Here is a 16,357-nt window from a genome sequence, read left to right on the forward strand (position 1 = left end):
CTGCCCACCCTGCCAAACGCATCATCTATATACTTTACCCACAACAAGACTGAACCATTATCACTGTCAGGATATTGAATGGAGCGCTCCCAATAGCCCAAGAAGAGGCACGCATGCGAGGGCGCACAAGACGCCCCTATGGCAGTGCCCCTCTCCTGGAGATAGTAGCGCCCCTTAAACAGGAAGAAGTTGTGGGTGAGGATAAATTTCAGCAGGGTGAGCAGGAGAGAAACAAGATCACTATCCAGAGAGGTAGTGCCCAAATAGAATTCAACAGCCCTTAACCCATCAGAGTGTGCAATAGACGTATATAATGATTTTACATCAGCAGTCATCATTATAAGATCATCATCCAGATGTAAAGCGATTAGCGCGCATGCGCATCGTACCTTCCGGGACGCCAGCTGAAGTGGGCGGCATGGCCGCCGCCATGCAGTGCACGCCACTAATGGGCCTCAGGTGAGTCTAGCGCTATATAATGGTGACCATTCCCCTGTCACAGCACCTCCTGACGAAGCGAGTGTGAAACACGCGTAGAGGTGCTGAGCAGTGTGGTTCTTCAGGTAGTGGTCTCTAACTTTTCAAATTGTCTTCTGGCAGCCTGATGTTCCCCTTCTCTTGGCTGCTCTGCAGGATTGATGATGATGATATATGGAGGTATATTGAATTGAATGTGGGCATTTTGCATATATGGGGAATTCTATAATAACATTGTGCCATACTATTTTATGTATATATGTGTAAGGTTGCAGTGATGCTCCTGTATATCATGTACCTCTAAGGCATCGTCACTTTAAAATTGAAACCCCATTATGGGTGAATAAGTTCGCCTTTAAAACTGCCAGATTGTCAGTTTGTGGTATCATGTTTGGTATATTTAATTGATTGCATTATTCTCTCTTCTGACCACCCTTATGAAATAGCTAATAACCACACTGCTCCAGGATTTTTTCTGTTTTTAAGGGGTTATTTTTTAACTGTGTGTGTTTTGATACCCATCTCTGATTATGTGATAAATTTATGATGTTTTTTGTATCATATTAATAAAGATGTAATTAGTTTTTGGATTTATTTTGCTTCTTTGATATACTTGTACTAAGATGCAGGTCTAATGTAGGTTTAACATAGAGGGAGGATGCCTTAACTATCTGGTGCCTCTCAGCCCTAGGCTAAGATGCTGTTCCAGGTTATGGTACGCTAGCCCTTTAAGAATACATTTGTGCAAACTCACAGGAGACCTGCTTGGTGTGCGCAGGCCCTGGGAGATGGCAGCGGGGACATGGAAACCATTATAAGCAGCCGGGATAGTAAGTGTGCCGGTGTCTCTACCTAGGAAAGGGGGCAGGACAGTAAGGGAATGCTGGTTACGGTGTTACAAGCTATTTTATAAATTATATCCTTAAATTTGTATATATTATTAAAAATTATTTTTATTCTTGGCAGATGACTACACCAGGAGATTAGAGGCACAACTGACATCTTCAGTTTTTAAATCAGATGACCCTAATATGCCACAAGATATAACTGAAGCAAATCCCACTATTCAAGATATACCATCATCCCTTCACAGCAAAGATCTATCATCTGATTCTTTTAAACAAGTCTTACCTTTTGATTCATCACATACTATTAACAGAAACAAAAGAGGCATTAAAAATCAAAATGCTCATATTTCAAAGAAGCCATTTTCAACTTCAGAATATCGAAAAATCCATAAAAAAATGCACACAGGGGAGAAACAATTTTCTTCAGACTCTGTTAGTTACCAGAGAAATCACATAGGGGAGAAGGCATATTCATGTTCAGAATGTGGGAAATGTTTTAACAAAAAATCAGAGCTTGTTATACACCAGAGAATTCACACGGGGGAGAAGCCATATTCATGTTCAGAATGTAGTAAATGTTTTGCACATAAATCACATTTAGTTACACATATGAAAATTCACACTGGAGACAAGCCATATTCATGTTTAGAATGTGGGAAACATTTTACACAAAAAGCAAATCTTGTTATACACCAGAGAACTCACACAGGGGAGAAGCCATTCTCATGTTCAGAATGTGGGAAATGTTTTGCATTTAAAACATATCTTGTTATACACCAGAGAATTCACACAGGGGAGAAGCCATTCTCATGTTCAGAATGTGGGAAATGTTGTGCATTTAAAACAAATCTTGTTATACACCAGAGAATTCACACAGGGGCAAAGCCATTCTCATGTTCAGAATGTGGGAAATATTTTAACTATAAATCCGATCTTGTTAAACACCAGAGAACTCACACTGGGGAGAAGCCATATTCATGTTCAGAATGTGAGAAATGTTTTGCATTTAAAACATGTCTTGTTAAACACCAGAGAATTCACATGGGGGAGAAGCCATTCTCATGTTCAGAATGTGGGAAACGTTTTATTCAAAAATCAGATCTTGTTGTGCATCAAAGATGTCACATTGGGGAGAAGCCATTTTCATGTTCAGAATGTGGGAAATGTTTTAACAAAAAACCTGATCTTGCTAGACACCAGAGAACTCACACGGGGGAGAAGCCATATTCATGTTCAGAATGTGGGAAATGTTTTAACAATAAATCAGTTCTTGTTACACACCAGAGAACTCACACTGGGGAGAAGCCATATTCATGTTCAGAATGTGGGAAATGTTTTGCACACAAATCACTTTTTGTTATACATCAAAGAACTCACACAGGAGAGAAGCCATTCTCATGTTCAGAATGTGGGAAATGTTTTGCACAGAAATCAAATTTTGTTACACATCAAAGAACTCACACGGGGGAGAAGCCTTATTCATGTTCAGAATGTGGGAAATGTTTTAACAAAAAACCTGATCTTGTTACACACCAGAGAACTCACACGGGGGAGAAGCCATATTCATGTTCAGAATGTGGGAAATGTTTTAGAACAAAAACTAATGTTGTTATGCACCAGAGAACTCACACAGGGGAGAAGCCTTTTTCATGTTTAGAATGTGGGAAAAGTTTTGTACAGAAATCATATCTTGTTATACACCAGAGAACTCACACAGGGGAGAAGCCATTCTCATGTTTAGAATGTGGGAAATGTTTTGCATCTAAAACATGTGTTGTTAAACACGAGATAATTCACACGGGGGAGAAGCCATATTCATGTTCAGAATGTGGGAAATGTTTTAACAAAAAATCTAATCTTTCTAAACACCAAAGAATTCACACAAGGGAGAAACCCTTGACATGTTTAGAATGAGGTAAATATTTTACACACAAATGTGATCTTTTTAAACATCACAAAACTCACAAGGGCAGAAGCCATTATCATACCTAGAAGATGACAAATGTGTTACTTAAATTTTAATTTGATGACCACTAAGAAAATTCACATGAGAAGAAACTATATATTTGACAAACTGAACAAGAAAACACAAGAGATAGTGTAAAAAAAAAAGCAAGTGAACTAGAAAGGGAAAGCTTGCTAGAAGTTACATTAGTATTATAATATATACAGTTACTAATAGATGTCTGTTTTCTAAAAATCAAAGTAATATTCCATGTACATTGAACATTTCACATTGTTATATATTCACTATATGGACAAGAGTATTGTAACCCTCCCCCAAAAATACCCAACATTCCTCCTCCCTCTTCTTGTTTCAAAGATTATACCATATTGCTCAGGGAGGATGCCTTAACTATCTAGTGCCTCTCAGCCCTTGGCTGAGATGTTAATCCAGGTTAGGGCATGCTGGCCCTTTAAGAATCCTTTTTGCTTGTACTGTATATTGCAGCGTTTTGGACGCAGCTGAAATATGCTGCACCCAAAACGCTGCCAACAGTGATCATTGTCACACAGCCTAATAAGAGGGAAGTGAGGAAAGGTGAGGAGAATGGTTTTTTTGGTGTATTACTAAAGGATGGGCACAATAGTACAGGGTACAAGGATGAGCACAATACTACAAGGATGAGCACAAGGATGGACACAATACTACAAGGATGGGTACAATGCTACAGGACACAAGGATGTACACAATACTACAGGACACAAGGATGTACACAATACTACAAGGATGGGCACAATACTACAAGGATGGGAACAATACAGGGCGTAAGGATGGGCACAATACTACAGGGCACAAAGATGGACACAATACTACAAGGATGGGCACAAGGATGAACACAATACTACTGGGCACAAGGATGGACACAATTCTACTGGGCACAAGTATTGGCACAATACTATAAGGATAGGGGACATTACTACAGGGCACAAGGATGGGCACAATACTATAGGGCACAAGATTGGATACAATACTACAGGGCACAAGGATGGATGGAATACTACAGGGCACAAGAATGGACAATACTATAGGGCACAAGGATGATCACAATACTAAAGGGCACAAGGATGGACAATACTATTGGGTACAAAACTTCAGGGCATAAGGATGGGCACAATACTATAGGGCACAAGGATGAGCACATTACTACAGGGCACAAGGATGGACACAATACTACAGGGCACAAAAATAATCAATACTACAGGGCACAAGGATGGGCACAATACTACAAGGATGGGGGACATTACTAAAAGATGTTAGCTAAGATTACTGTATGATGTTGTTAATTGTAAAACAATATTACAAGAAGGGGATAAAATGTAAAAAAAAAAAAAACAAAATAGAGCACAAATTTTTTTTGGCATTAAAATGTTTTTTTATATATAAACTTAACTAAACAAAAAAGTGCTGGTTTGTCATGTCATAAGAAACAAGCAAAATGTTAAAAAAAGTGATCCAAAGGTGTATAGACAAAAACATGGAATAATTAAAAATGTCACTTTGACCTGCAAAGTATTCGTCCCCTCTCATTTTTTTTTTCTATGAGTTTGAGACCCCTGCTCTAAGGGGGCTTTGATTATAAATACTTACTAAATTGTCCCAATAACCTGTCACTCAAAACATTTTTTCCAATAAAGTCTGAGTATCTAAACTAATGTTCTTCATTTCTTCTTCCTTCATTTCTTTTTGCTGGAGCAGAGGTCGCCCAACCTGTTCCTCATTATGGCAGTAAATGTCTTGGATACAATACTCTTATTACTGCAATTTCTCACTAACAAAGCTTTAACTGTTTGTTAATTGTTCCAAAAGTATATCCATTATTCCTCTGTAAGGCCTGACTTAACAATTTAACCCTATACTCTTGGCCTTTTTAACACAATATGAACTCCTCGTTCTTTTCCTTCCTTTCCTCGGCTATTTACTTCTCCACACGAGGTCCTTGATTACATTTTCTATTATTTTAAATACTTTTTTAAATTCCAAATTTAGCTTTGAGCACACAACAAAAATGGGGAAAAGAAGTATTCTTTTCCTTTCGTCACGACAGCACCCACGAGAGAGGGATCCGCCCCCTTCAGGACAGGAAACCTACAGATAAAAAGGGGCGGTCCCCCTCCCTCATCAGTTGGTTTCCTGTCCTGCAGGGATCGGAACCTACAGTTCCTGGGTCCAGTTGAGTCCGTGCGGTCTCCAAGGGAACGGCGGAGCTCAGGATCCGGAAGCACGGTCGGTGGAGCTCCCCTTGTGGACTCCGTCCTCCGGTGCACCTCGTCTCTTTCTCCTGGTCCGGCTTTGCCTCCAGGGATATGACGCCTGCAGCAGAGCGTGCTTCTACCGGTACGTGTGCGCGGCGGGGGGGGCCCTGCCGCGTCAGCGCACGCTCCCTGCTGCAGTGACCCGGAAGTATGCAGGAGCGCTTCCGGGGGAGCGGCCGGGAAGGTTCCTGGTGAAGCCCGTGGTCCCCTCCATCCTGGCCGGACGCTGCGGTGCTGGTGAGTTGCTATGGCGGTCGGGCCGGAGCCTCTCCCTGACGCGTGCCTGCGTCTTCACCGCTGCACGGCGTGTGCACGCGGGAAGGGGTGTCCTGGGCCTGCCGCGTCCGCGTTCTGTCTCCGCGACGGTGGCCCGGCTGTGCTCCTGCTTCTGCGGATCGGGGGGGCTCGGCTGTGGATCTCTGCCAGCCCTTCCCCCTGCCCTTCTGTCCGGGGTTAGTCCCCTTCTGGGACGGTCCCTCTGCCGTCAGCGTCCCTCATGCTGTGCTGTGGCAGGCATCCTGGTGGTGTCTGCACTGGGGTGTGCGCTGGGGTGCCCTCTTGGTCTGTGCTCGGTGGCCTCTGTGCCCTCCTGCCTCTGAGCTCCTGGGCCCCTGTGGACTCCTGGCCCCTGTGGCCTGGCCTCGGTGGAACCTGGCCCCTGTGGCCTTCTGGCCCCTGTGGACTCCTGGCCTCTGTGGCCTCTGGGCCTCTGTGGACTCCTGGCCCCTGTGGACTCCTGGCCTCTGTGTCCTCCTGGCCTCTGTGTCCTCCTGGCTTCTGTGTCCTCCTGGCCTCTGTGGCCTCCGGGCCGCTTGCCTTCTGTGGCCTCCGGGCCTCTTAGCTTCTGTGGCCTCCGGGCCTCTTGGCTTCTGTGGCCTTCGGGCCTCTTGGCTTCTGTGGCCTCCGGACCCCCTGGCTTCTGTGGTCTCTGGGCCTTTTTGGCTTCTGTGGCCTCTGGGCTTCTGTGGCTTCTGTGGCTTCGGGGCCTCTTGGCTTCTGTGCCCTCTGGGCCTCTTGGCTTCTGTGGCCTCTGGGCTTCTGTGGCCTCTGGCCTCCTGGCTTCCTGGCTTCTGTGGCCTCCTGGGCCTCCTGGCTTCTGTGGCCTATGGGCCTCCTGGCTTCTGTGGCCTCTGGGCCTCCGGGCTTCTGTGGCCTCTGTGCCGGTTGGCCTCTGTGCCTGTTGGCCTCTGTGCCTGTTGGCCTCTGTGCCGCTTGACCTCTGTGCCGCTTGGCCTCTGTGCCGCTTGGCCTCTGTGCCGCTTGGCCTCTGCCGCTTGGCCTCTGTGCCGCTTGGCCTCGGTACATCCGGGCTTCTGTGCTTCGGGGCCTCGGTCCTCTGTGCCTCGGGGCCTCGGTCCTCTGTGCCTCCTGGCCTCGTGCTTCTTGGCCTCGTGCTTCTTGGTCTCGTGCTTCCTGGCCTCGTGCTTCTTGGCCTCGTGCTTCTTGGCCTCGTGCTCCGGGCCTCGTGATTCCTGGCCTTGTGCTTCTTGGCCTCGTGCTTCTTGGCCTCGTGCTTCTTGGCCTCGTGCTCCGGGCCTCGTGATTCCTGGCCTTGTGCTTCCTGGCCTCGTGCCTCTGTCCCTCTGTGCCTCCGGGCCTGGGGCCTCTGTGCCTCCTGGCCTCGGGCCTCTGTGCCTCCTGGCCTCGGGCCTCTGTGCCTCCTGGCCTTGGGCTTCTCTCCCTCCTGGCCTTGGTGCCTCCTGGCCTCGGTGCCTCCTGCCTCGGTGCCTCCTGGCCTCGGGCCTCTGTGCCTTGTGCTTCATGGCCGCGTGCCTCTGTTGCCTCCTGGTCTCTTGTCTCCGGCCTCTGTGCTTCCGGGTCTTGTGCTTCCTGGCCTCTGTGCTTCCGGGCCTCCTGGCCTCTGTGCTTCCTTGCCTCCGGCCTTCCTGGTCTCTGGGCCTCCTGGCCTTTGTGGCCTCTGTGGCTTCTTGACCTCTGTGGCTTCCTGGCCTCTGGACCTCCCGGCCTTGGGCCTCCGGGCTCTGTGCCTCTGTGCCTCCTGGCCTCCTGCTTCTGTGCCTCCTGGCCTCGGGCCTCTGTGCCTCCTGCCCTCTGTGTTTCCTGGCCTCCTGCCCTCTGTGTTTCCTGGCCTCCTGCCCTCTGTGCCTTCTGCCCTCTGTGCCTCTTGGCCTCTGTACCGCTTGGCCTCTGTGTCTCTTGGCCTCTGTGCCTCTAGGCCTCTGCGTCTCCTGCAGCTGGGCCTCTGGGCCTCTTGGCCTCCTGGCCTCTGGCCGTCTGGGCCTCTGGGCTTCTGTGCCTCTGGGCTTCTGTGCCTCTGGGCTTCTGTGCGTCTGGCCCTCTGTGCGTCTGGCCCTCTGTGCGTCTGGCCCTCTGTGCCTCTGGGCCTCTGTGCCTCTGGGCCTCTTGGCCTCTGGGCCTCTTGGCCTCTGTGCCTCTTGGCCTTTGGACCGCGGGGGCCTGTGTTCTGGTCTTCCGCCTCTGCCGCCTTGCGCCTCCTTGGCCTTGTGTCGGGCCTGGCGCCTTGGGCTTCTTGCTTCGCTTCTGGTGTTCCTTGCTGCTCCCATCTGGCCCTGCCGTCCCTGGTTCTCTCTCCTGGGTGCCGTGCTTGTTCGGGCGCCCCTAGGTTCTTCCGTCCCGGCCAGCCCTCCTGTCACGGAGTCCCTTCCTTCCCCCCGCGTCACAGGACTCCCCTTGCCGGTGTGTTTTTTGTCGGGGCATTGCTGCCTTCCCGTCCTTGCTGCGTTGTAGGCCGCCAGTCCGCACCCAACCTTGTGGTCGGCTGTGGATGCTCATCCTGCCCTCCCTTCCTCCCTCCTCATCTGCTGTCTTCCGTTGTCCTCTGTTCTGCCGTTCTCCTGTCAGGAAGGGTTATGGGTCTCTCGGTCGGTCCCCTCCGGGTGACTGTTTCTGCCCTGGGCGCCCTGTTTACATCCCGTCTTGCGGGTTCTGAGGGGTTGTGCGCTTCCTTCCGGCTGGGGGCCGCTGCCAGCCGGTCCGTCTACCGGCTCTCCTCCCTGGGGTCTTGCTCTGGTGTTGGGCGCCCTACCCTTTGCGCCCTTCTAGCCCCTCTCTGTCATGTGCTCTTTCTCCCTTCCTTCTTTTCGCGTCCTTGATTGGGGGGGCGCTGTCCCCACCCCCCCTTCTGGGTCGCTCGGCGGCCCCTTGGCGGCTGGATGGGTCTTTTGTTTTTTGTCTTTCAGGGTTCCGGCTGTGCTCCTCTGGTGTCGTGCTGTCCCTTGCCCCGATGGCTGTGGACTACTGTTTCCCTCGCGTCTGTGGTCCTGCCTGTTCTCCTGTCCTCCTCGGTGACGGATCGTTCTCCTGCGAGGTGGCCTCCTACTTGGTGACTGTGGCGGATGTCTCCTCGACGGTTTTGTAAGGCTGTGACCTGGTCTTCTTCCACTTTTCCGGGCTCTGCCGGCTGGCCTTTGGTTCTTCCACTAACCTTCCGTTTGGCAGCTTGGCTCTTCCCGTGGTTATCCCGCCCTTAGTGTGTCTTCTCTCTAAGTCTCTCGTGGGTGCTGTCGTGACGAAAGGAAAAGACTATATTACGTACCGGTAATGGGATTTTCCTGAGTCCACGACAGCACCCTTTACACCCCTGCCCTTTCTTTGTTTGTTTTTTCTCACGCTTCGGTGTCCTGGGATTGGTCTGTGTTATTTCCTAATTCTTTGGCGGTTCCTCTCCCGGTCTCTGCAACCAACTGATGAGGGAGGGGGACCGCCCCTTTTTATCTGTAGGTTTCCTGTCCTGAAGGGGGCGGATCCCTCTCTCGTGGGTGCTGTCGTGGACTCAGGAAAATCCCATTACCGGTACGTAATATAGTCTTTTTTTCCTATTTAGATCATTCTATTTTTTTTTTAAGAGAAATGATAATAAAATGCCCCTCCCCCTCCCCTTCCACCTTTTCCCAATCCGGAATGCTGGTGTAGGTTTATCTATACAGAGACGTCATGTACAGAAATATTAGGGCTACAGCGACATCACATATGTTATACAGAAGAGTAGTGCTGTCTCCATAGTTCTTTATACATTGACTTATAGATCAGACAAGCTCCTCATATTTAGGCAGTTTCTATTTTACTCAATCCATCTAAATGTTATCAATTTATGTGTAAGAACCAATAATCGTCCTACCGCAGATTTCCCACTTGTTTCCAGTGTCAGTTCTTCTATATTCCCTTATGTAAAAACTTGGTGTCTAACCTGCTGATTAGGATTTTACAATCGTAATAACTTTACTCCAAAAAAGTATTTATACTCCGCAGCCTGTGTATAAGATCTGGCAGCTTCCGCTCAGCACTTCCCACCTTTGTCCTCTGTACGTATGGCCGACCTTGTGGAGGAACAGAGGGTCATATATCTCTTATAGATGATTTATAGATCTGACAGTCTACAATGTCCACTGGGGATACAGATCTAAGCTTTTCAGGGATCCTTGTGTGTCAGTAACGACCAAATGTTCCTTTCCATTTACACATAATAGCAGGAGCATAATTTTCCGCATATTTCGATAGCGGCACTTGATAAAATCCAGAAATTTCGCCAGACGTTCTCCATGAATTAGATATTGGGCTCACATCAAGTCTGACCGCAGTCCAAGTTCTTTAAGCAAGAGTTTGATGGGCCCCGATGCAAAGTTTGTACCTCGCACCCCCAACCATACACCAACACTTGGGGTATGGGATAATAACGCTGACATTCGGGGTACAGGATAGTGTGGCTGATACTGGGCTCTTTTCCTTCAGCACCCAGGTTTCCCATGATCTGAAATTCCTTTTTATCAGCACCCAGCTTTCCTATGTTCTGATATCTTGTCCTCAGCATCCACCTTCCCATGCTCTGCTATACATTTTGCCTCAGATACCCAGCTTTCCCCATATCAGAGCATGGGAAACCTGGGTGCTGAGGGAAAGAGCCTCAAAACCTCATCCCATGCTTGTATCTTTGTCCTCCCTCGTATATAGCACTCCAAGTACTATAATAGCCCCCCACATACCATTCCATATAGTATAATGGGTCCCACATAATCCTTAATATATTTGAATGCACCCCATAGTCCTCCATATGTTATACTGCACCCCATAGTCCCCCAGATATTATAATGCAGCCCCATAGTCCCCCATGTATTATATGCATCCCATAGTCCTTCATGTATCATACTGCACCCATAGTCCTCCATATGTTATACTGCACCACACAGTCCTCATGTATTATAATTCACCCTGCTGTTTTCCATATGTTATGATGCAGCCCTATAGTGCTCGATATATTATAATCCTGTAGACTGTGAGCCCTCGCGGACAGGGTCCTCTCTCCTCCTATACCAGTCTGTCTTGTACTGTTAATGATTGTTGTACGTATACCCTCTTTTACTTGTAAAGCGCCATGGAATAAATGGCGCTATAATAATAAATAATAATAATAATAATCCTGTAGACTGTGAGCCCTTGCAGCAGGGTCCTCTCTCCTCCTATACCAGTCCTGTCTTGTACTGTTAATGATTGTTGTACGTATACCCTCTTTCACTTGTAAAGCGCCATGGAATAAATGGCGCTATAATAATAAATAATAATAATAATAATGCAGCCCCCATAGAGCTTCATATTGTATTCTGCAGCCCACATACAATTTAATGCACACACCTAGTCCCTCCATATATTATAATGCAGCTCCATAGTCCTGAATGTTTTATAATGCACCCCATAGTCCTTCATTTTGTAGTATGCAGCCCCCGTACCATTTAATGCACTCCATAGGCCTCCATGTATTATAATGCACATTCATAGGCCTCCATATATTATAATGCAGCCCCATAGTCCTTCATATTATATTATGCAGCCCTCATACTATTTAATGCACCCCATATACCTCCATGTGTTATAATGCATCCCCAAAGTATATATAAGGTGTCTTTCATATTGTATTATACAGTCCTCATACCATTTAATGCACCCCCATAGGCCTCCATATATTATAATGCACCCCCCAAAGTATGCATAATTTGTTCTTTGATACTGTATTATGCAGCCCCCATACCGTTTAATGCACCCCCATAGCCCTTTGGCCACCGTATACTCACTGATTAAAAAAAATAAATAAATAAATAATAATAAACAAATCCTCCAGGGGCGGACACTGAGAGCAAAGAGCCCCTGTGTAAGAATTGACCATGCCCCCCCTCCCGAACCCCTCCCAAACCCCTCCCTCTGCCTCTTGGGGTTTTCAATTTACCATTTTAAGTTTTTGTTGTGCTCATCATCTTGCACTTGGAAAAAATAATAAAATGAGAGTTACTCATTCTCACCTGGTCCAGTGATGTCTCTCTGCTGCTCCGTCTATGTTTACAGGCTGCAGTAATAATGTCACACATGACCACTTTAGATAATCACAGGGCTCCGCAACTGACACCATCTACCCTCGGCGTGACGGCTGAGCTCAGTGATTGGCTCCAGCAGTCACATGTTTTAGTCATGACATCACAGCTGCAAACATAGACCAGAGCAGCGGCAAAGAGGAATTGCTGGTTCAGAGGAGGATAAATACACAGTCATGCACGCACACATATACAGACACACACATATACACATTATTTATGCACAGAAGTACATATACTATACATACTATATATACACATACTATTTATGCACAGAGATATCTACTGTATGCACACATGCACCTTCACTTATATATACATTCACATACATATATAGACAGACACATGCACAATTATATACAGTACAAGCAACATAGGTATGTATGCAGGGCCGTATTTACCATTAGGCACCCGTGGTCCCGTGCCTAGGGCGGCAGGATGGAGGGGGCGGCACCTTCTAGCAGTAAAAAAAAAAAAAAAAATTTTTTTTTTTTTTTTTTTTTTTACACATTCATTAAATCCGCTGTATTTTCGGAGGGGGGAGGGGGGAGAAGCGCACCTTTATTTATTTGTATCCGCGTCAATTAAGACACGAATGCAGACAAACTGCGGCGGCCGGGCACCGAGAGCTGATTGACCCCGGAACTGCCGGCACCTGCACTTCCGGGGTCACAGGCGCGCCAATCAGCTCCTTCCTCTGTCCTGCGTCCAATGCTGTGTGGATTTCACATGCAGAGCTCACAGCAGGACGCCGCAGAGGACGCCGCGATGGAAGCCGGTGTCAGAAGAGGATACTCACGTGAGCCAGGAAGATGACAGCGGGCCCTGGAGCAGGTAAGTGCTCGCAGAGCTGAAGATTCATAAGGAGCGTGGGGTGTCTCAAATGCAGACTGGAGATCTGCGTATGGGGTGGGAGGAGAGAGGCTGATACTGGGGGAGACTTGGGGGAAGAGAAGCGGATACTGGGGGAGGCTGGGAGGAGAGAGTCTGATGCTGGGGGAGGCTGGGAGGGGGGAGGGGCTGATGTTGCGGAAGGCTGGGATGGGGGGAGGCTGATGCTGGGGGAGGCTGGGAGGAGGGAGGCTGATGCTGAGGGAGGCTGATGCTGGGGGAGGCTGGGATGGGGGGAGGCTGATGCTGGGGGAGGCTGGGAGGAGGGAGGCTGATGCTGAGGGAGGCTGATGCTGAGGGAGGCTGGGAGGAGAGAGGCTGATGCTGGGGTAGGCTGGTTCTGGGGGAGGCTGATGCTGGGGGAGGCTGGGAGGAGGGAGGCTGATGCTGGGGGAGGCTGGGAGGAGGGAGGCTGATGCTGAGGGAGTCTGGGAGGGGGGACGCTGGGAGGAGAGAGGCTGATGCTGGGGGAGGCTAGGAGGAAAGAGGCTGATGCTGAGGGAGGCTGATGCTGGGAGAGGCTGATGCTTCGGGAGGCTGATGCTGGGGGAGACTGGGAGGAGAGAGGCTGATGCTGGGGGAGGCTAGGAGGGGGGAGGCTGATGCTGGGGGAGGCTGATGCCGGGGGAGGCTGGGAGGAGGGAGGCTGATTCTGAGGGAGGCTGATGCTGGGGGAGGCTGGGAGGAGAGAGGCTGATGCTGGGGGAGGCTGATGCTGGGGGAGACTGGGAGGAGAGAGGCTGATGCTGGGGGAGGCTGGGAGGAAAGAGGCTGATGCTGAGGGAGGCTGATGCTGGGAGAGGCTGATGCTTTGGGAGGCTGATGCTGGGGGAGACTGGGAGGAGAGGCTGATGCTGGGGGAGGCTAGGAGGGGGGAGGCTGATGCTGAGGGAGGCTGATGCCGGGGGAGGCTGGGAGGAGGGAGGCTGATGTTGAGGGAGGCTGATGCTGGGGGAGGCTGGGAGGACAGATGCTGATGCTGGGGGAGGCTGATACTGGGGGAGACTGGGAGGAGAGAGGCTGATGCTGGCGGAGGCTAGGAGGGGGGAGGCTGATGCTGGGTGAGGCTGATGCCAGGGGAGGCTGGGAGGAGGGAGGCTGATGCTGAGGGAGGCTGCTGCTGGGGGAGGCTGGGAGGAGAGAGGCTAATGCTGGGGGAGGCTGATGCTGGGGGAGGCTGGGAGGGGGGAGGCTGGGAGGAGGGAGGCTGATGCTGAGGGAGGCTGGGAGGGGGGAGGCTGGGAGGAGAGAGGCTGATGCTGGGGGAGGCTGGGAGGAGGGAGGCTGATGCTGAGGGAGGCTGATGCTGGGGGAGGCTGGGAGGAGAGAGGCTGATGCTGGGGGAGGCTGGGAGGAAAGAGGCTGATGTTGAGGGAGGCTGATGCTGGGAGAGGCTGATGCTGCGGGAGGCTCGGAGGAGAGAGGCTGATGCTGAGGGAGGCTGATGCTGGGGGAGGCTGGGAGGAGAGGGGCTGATGCTGGGGGAGGCTAGGAGGGGGGAGGCTTTTGCTGGGGGAGGGAGGCTGATGCTGGGGAGGCTGATGCTGGGGGAGGCTGGGAGGAGAGAGGCTGATGCTGGGGGAGGCTGATGCTGGGGGACGCTGGGAGGGGGAGGCTGATGCTGGGGGAGGCTGGGAGGAGAGAGGCTGATGCTGGGGGAGGCTGATGCTGGGGGAGGCTGATGCTGGGGGAGGCTGGGAGGGTGGAGGCTGATGCTGGGGGGGCTGGTGCTGGGGGAGGCTGGGAGGAGTGAGGCTGATGCTGGGGGAGGCTGGGAGGAGGGAGGCTGATGCTGGGGGCAGAGAGGCTGATGCTGGGGGCAGAGAGGCTGATGCTGGGGGAAGCTGGGGGAGAGAGGCTGATGCTGGGGGAAGCTGGGGGAGAGAGGCTGATGCTGGGGGAGGCTGGGGGGAGAGAGGCTGATGCTAGGGGAGGCTGGGGGGAGAGAGGCTGAAGCTGGGGGACGCTGGGGGGAGAGAGGCTGAAGCTGGGGGACGCTGGGGGGAGAGAGGTTGATGCTGGGGGGGCTTGGGGGAGAGAGGCTGATGCTGGGGGAGAGGCTGCTGGTGAAGGCGGGGGAGAGCGGCTGCTGCTGGGGGAATGGGAGAGAGGGGCCAATCCTAGAGACAGAGGACAAGGGTTGAGGGATAGTGCAATGACAAAATCGATGGCGGGGGAGTGTAAGGACTCAGAATGAGAGGGGGGCAGTATTGGGAGCTCATTATGGAGAAGGGGCAGCATGTGTGGGCTCAGTATGGAGTGGAGCAATGTAGGGGAGTCAATATCAAGAGTGGGGTAGTGTGTGTGTGTGTGTGTGTGTGTGTGTGTGGGAGGGGTGTCTCAGCATAAGCGTTAGTGTGATGGTCTTAGTAGGATGAATGGGGCAGCATGGAGGTGTCATTATGAAAAAGAGGAAGGCAGGATTAGGAGCTCATGGAGAGGGGCAGCATGCATGGGACATTGTGAGGAGGGAACAGCATGCATGGGAAACTGAGGAGGGAGCAGCATGCATGGGACATTGTGAGGAGGGGGCAGTATGCATGGCATGCATGGGACATTGTGAGGAGGGGGCAGTATGCATGGGACATTGTGAGGAGGGGGCAGCTTGCATGGGACATTGTGAGGATGGGGAAGCATGCATGGGACATTGTGAGGAGGGGGAAGCATGCATGGGACATTGTGAGGAGCGGGCAGCACGCATGGGACATTGTGAGGAGGGGGCAGCACGCATGGGACATTGTGAGGAGGGGGCAGCACGCATGGGACATTGTGTGGAGGGGGCAGCATGCATGGGACATTGGGAGGGGGGACAGCATGCATGGGACATTGTGAGGAGGGAGCAGCATGCATGGGACATTGTGAGGAGGGAGCAGCATGCATGGGACACTGTGAGGAGGGGGCAGCATGCATGGGACACTGAGGAGGGGGCAGAATGCAAGGGACAATGTGAGGAGGGGGCAGCATGCATGGGACATTGTGAGGAGGGGGCAGCATGCATGGGACACTGTGAGGAGGGGGCAGCATGCATGGGACATTGGGAGGAGGGGGCAGCATGCATGGGACATTGTGAGGAGGGGGCAGCATGCATGGGACATTGTGAGGAGGGGGCAGCATGCATGGGACATTGTGAGGAGGGGGCAGCATGCATGGGACATTGTGAGGAGGGTGCAGCATGCATGGGACATTGTGAGGAGGGTGCAGCATGCATAGGACATTGTGAGGAGGGTGCAGCATGCATGGGACACTGTGAGGAGGGTGCAGCATGCATGGGACATTGTGAGGAGGGGGCAGCATGCATGGGACACTGTGAGGAGGGGGAAGCATGCATGGGACACTGTGAGGAGGGGGCAGCATGCATGGCACACTGTGAGGAGGGGGCAGCATGCATGGGACACTGTCAGGAGGGGGCAGCATGCATGGGACATTGTTAGGAGGGGGCAGCATGCATGGGACACTGTGAGGAGGGGGCAGCATGATGTGAGGTCAATGTGCAGATCATATTTCATAATTGAGGAAGGTGTGGTGGGTATAATTTATAAGGGAGGG

At 51.0% G+C, this 16,357-nt stretch overlaps 1 protein-coding gene across 1 annotated transcript in view; it reads left to right on the forward strand.

Moving 5' to 3' along the window:
* The window catches only part of LOC142258960 (uncharacterized), a 155,909-nt gene that overhangs the window by 28,743 nt on the left and 110,809 nt on the right, over positions 1–16,357 (forward strand). Inside the window, 1 exon segment of the mRNA XM_075331509.1 lies at positions 1,444–3,228. Coding sequence (XP_075187624.1) covers positions 1,444–3,228 — 1,785 coding nt within the window.

The sequence above is a fragment of the Anomaloglossus baeobatrachus genome (genome assembly GCF_048569485.1).
Source record: "Anomaloglossus baeobatrachus isolate aAnoBae1 chromosome 5 unlocalized genomic scaffold, aAnoBae1.hap1 SUPER_5_unloc_2, whole genome shotgun sequence".
In the NCBI taxonomy this organism is placed as follows: Eukaryota; Metazoa; Chordata; class Amphibia; order Anura; family Aromobatidae; genus Anomaloglossus; species Anomaloglossus baeobatrachus.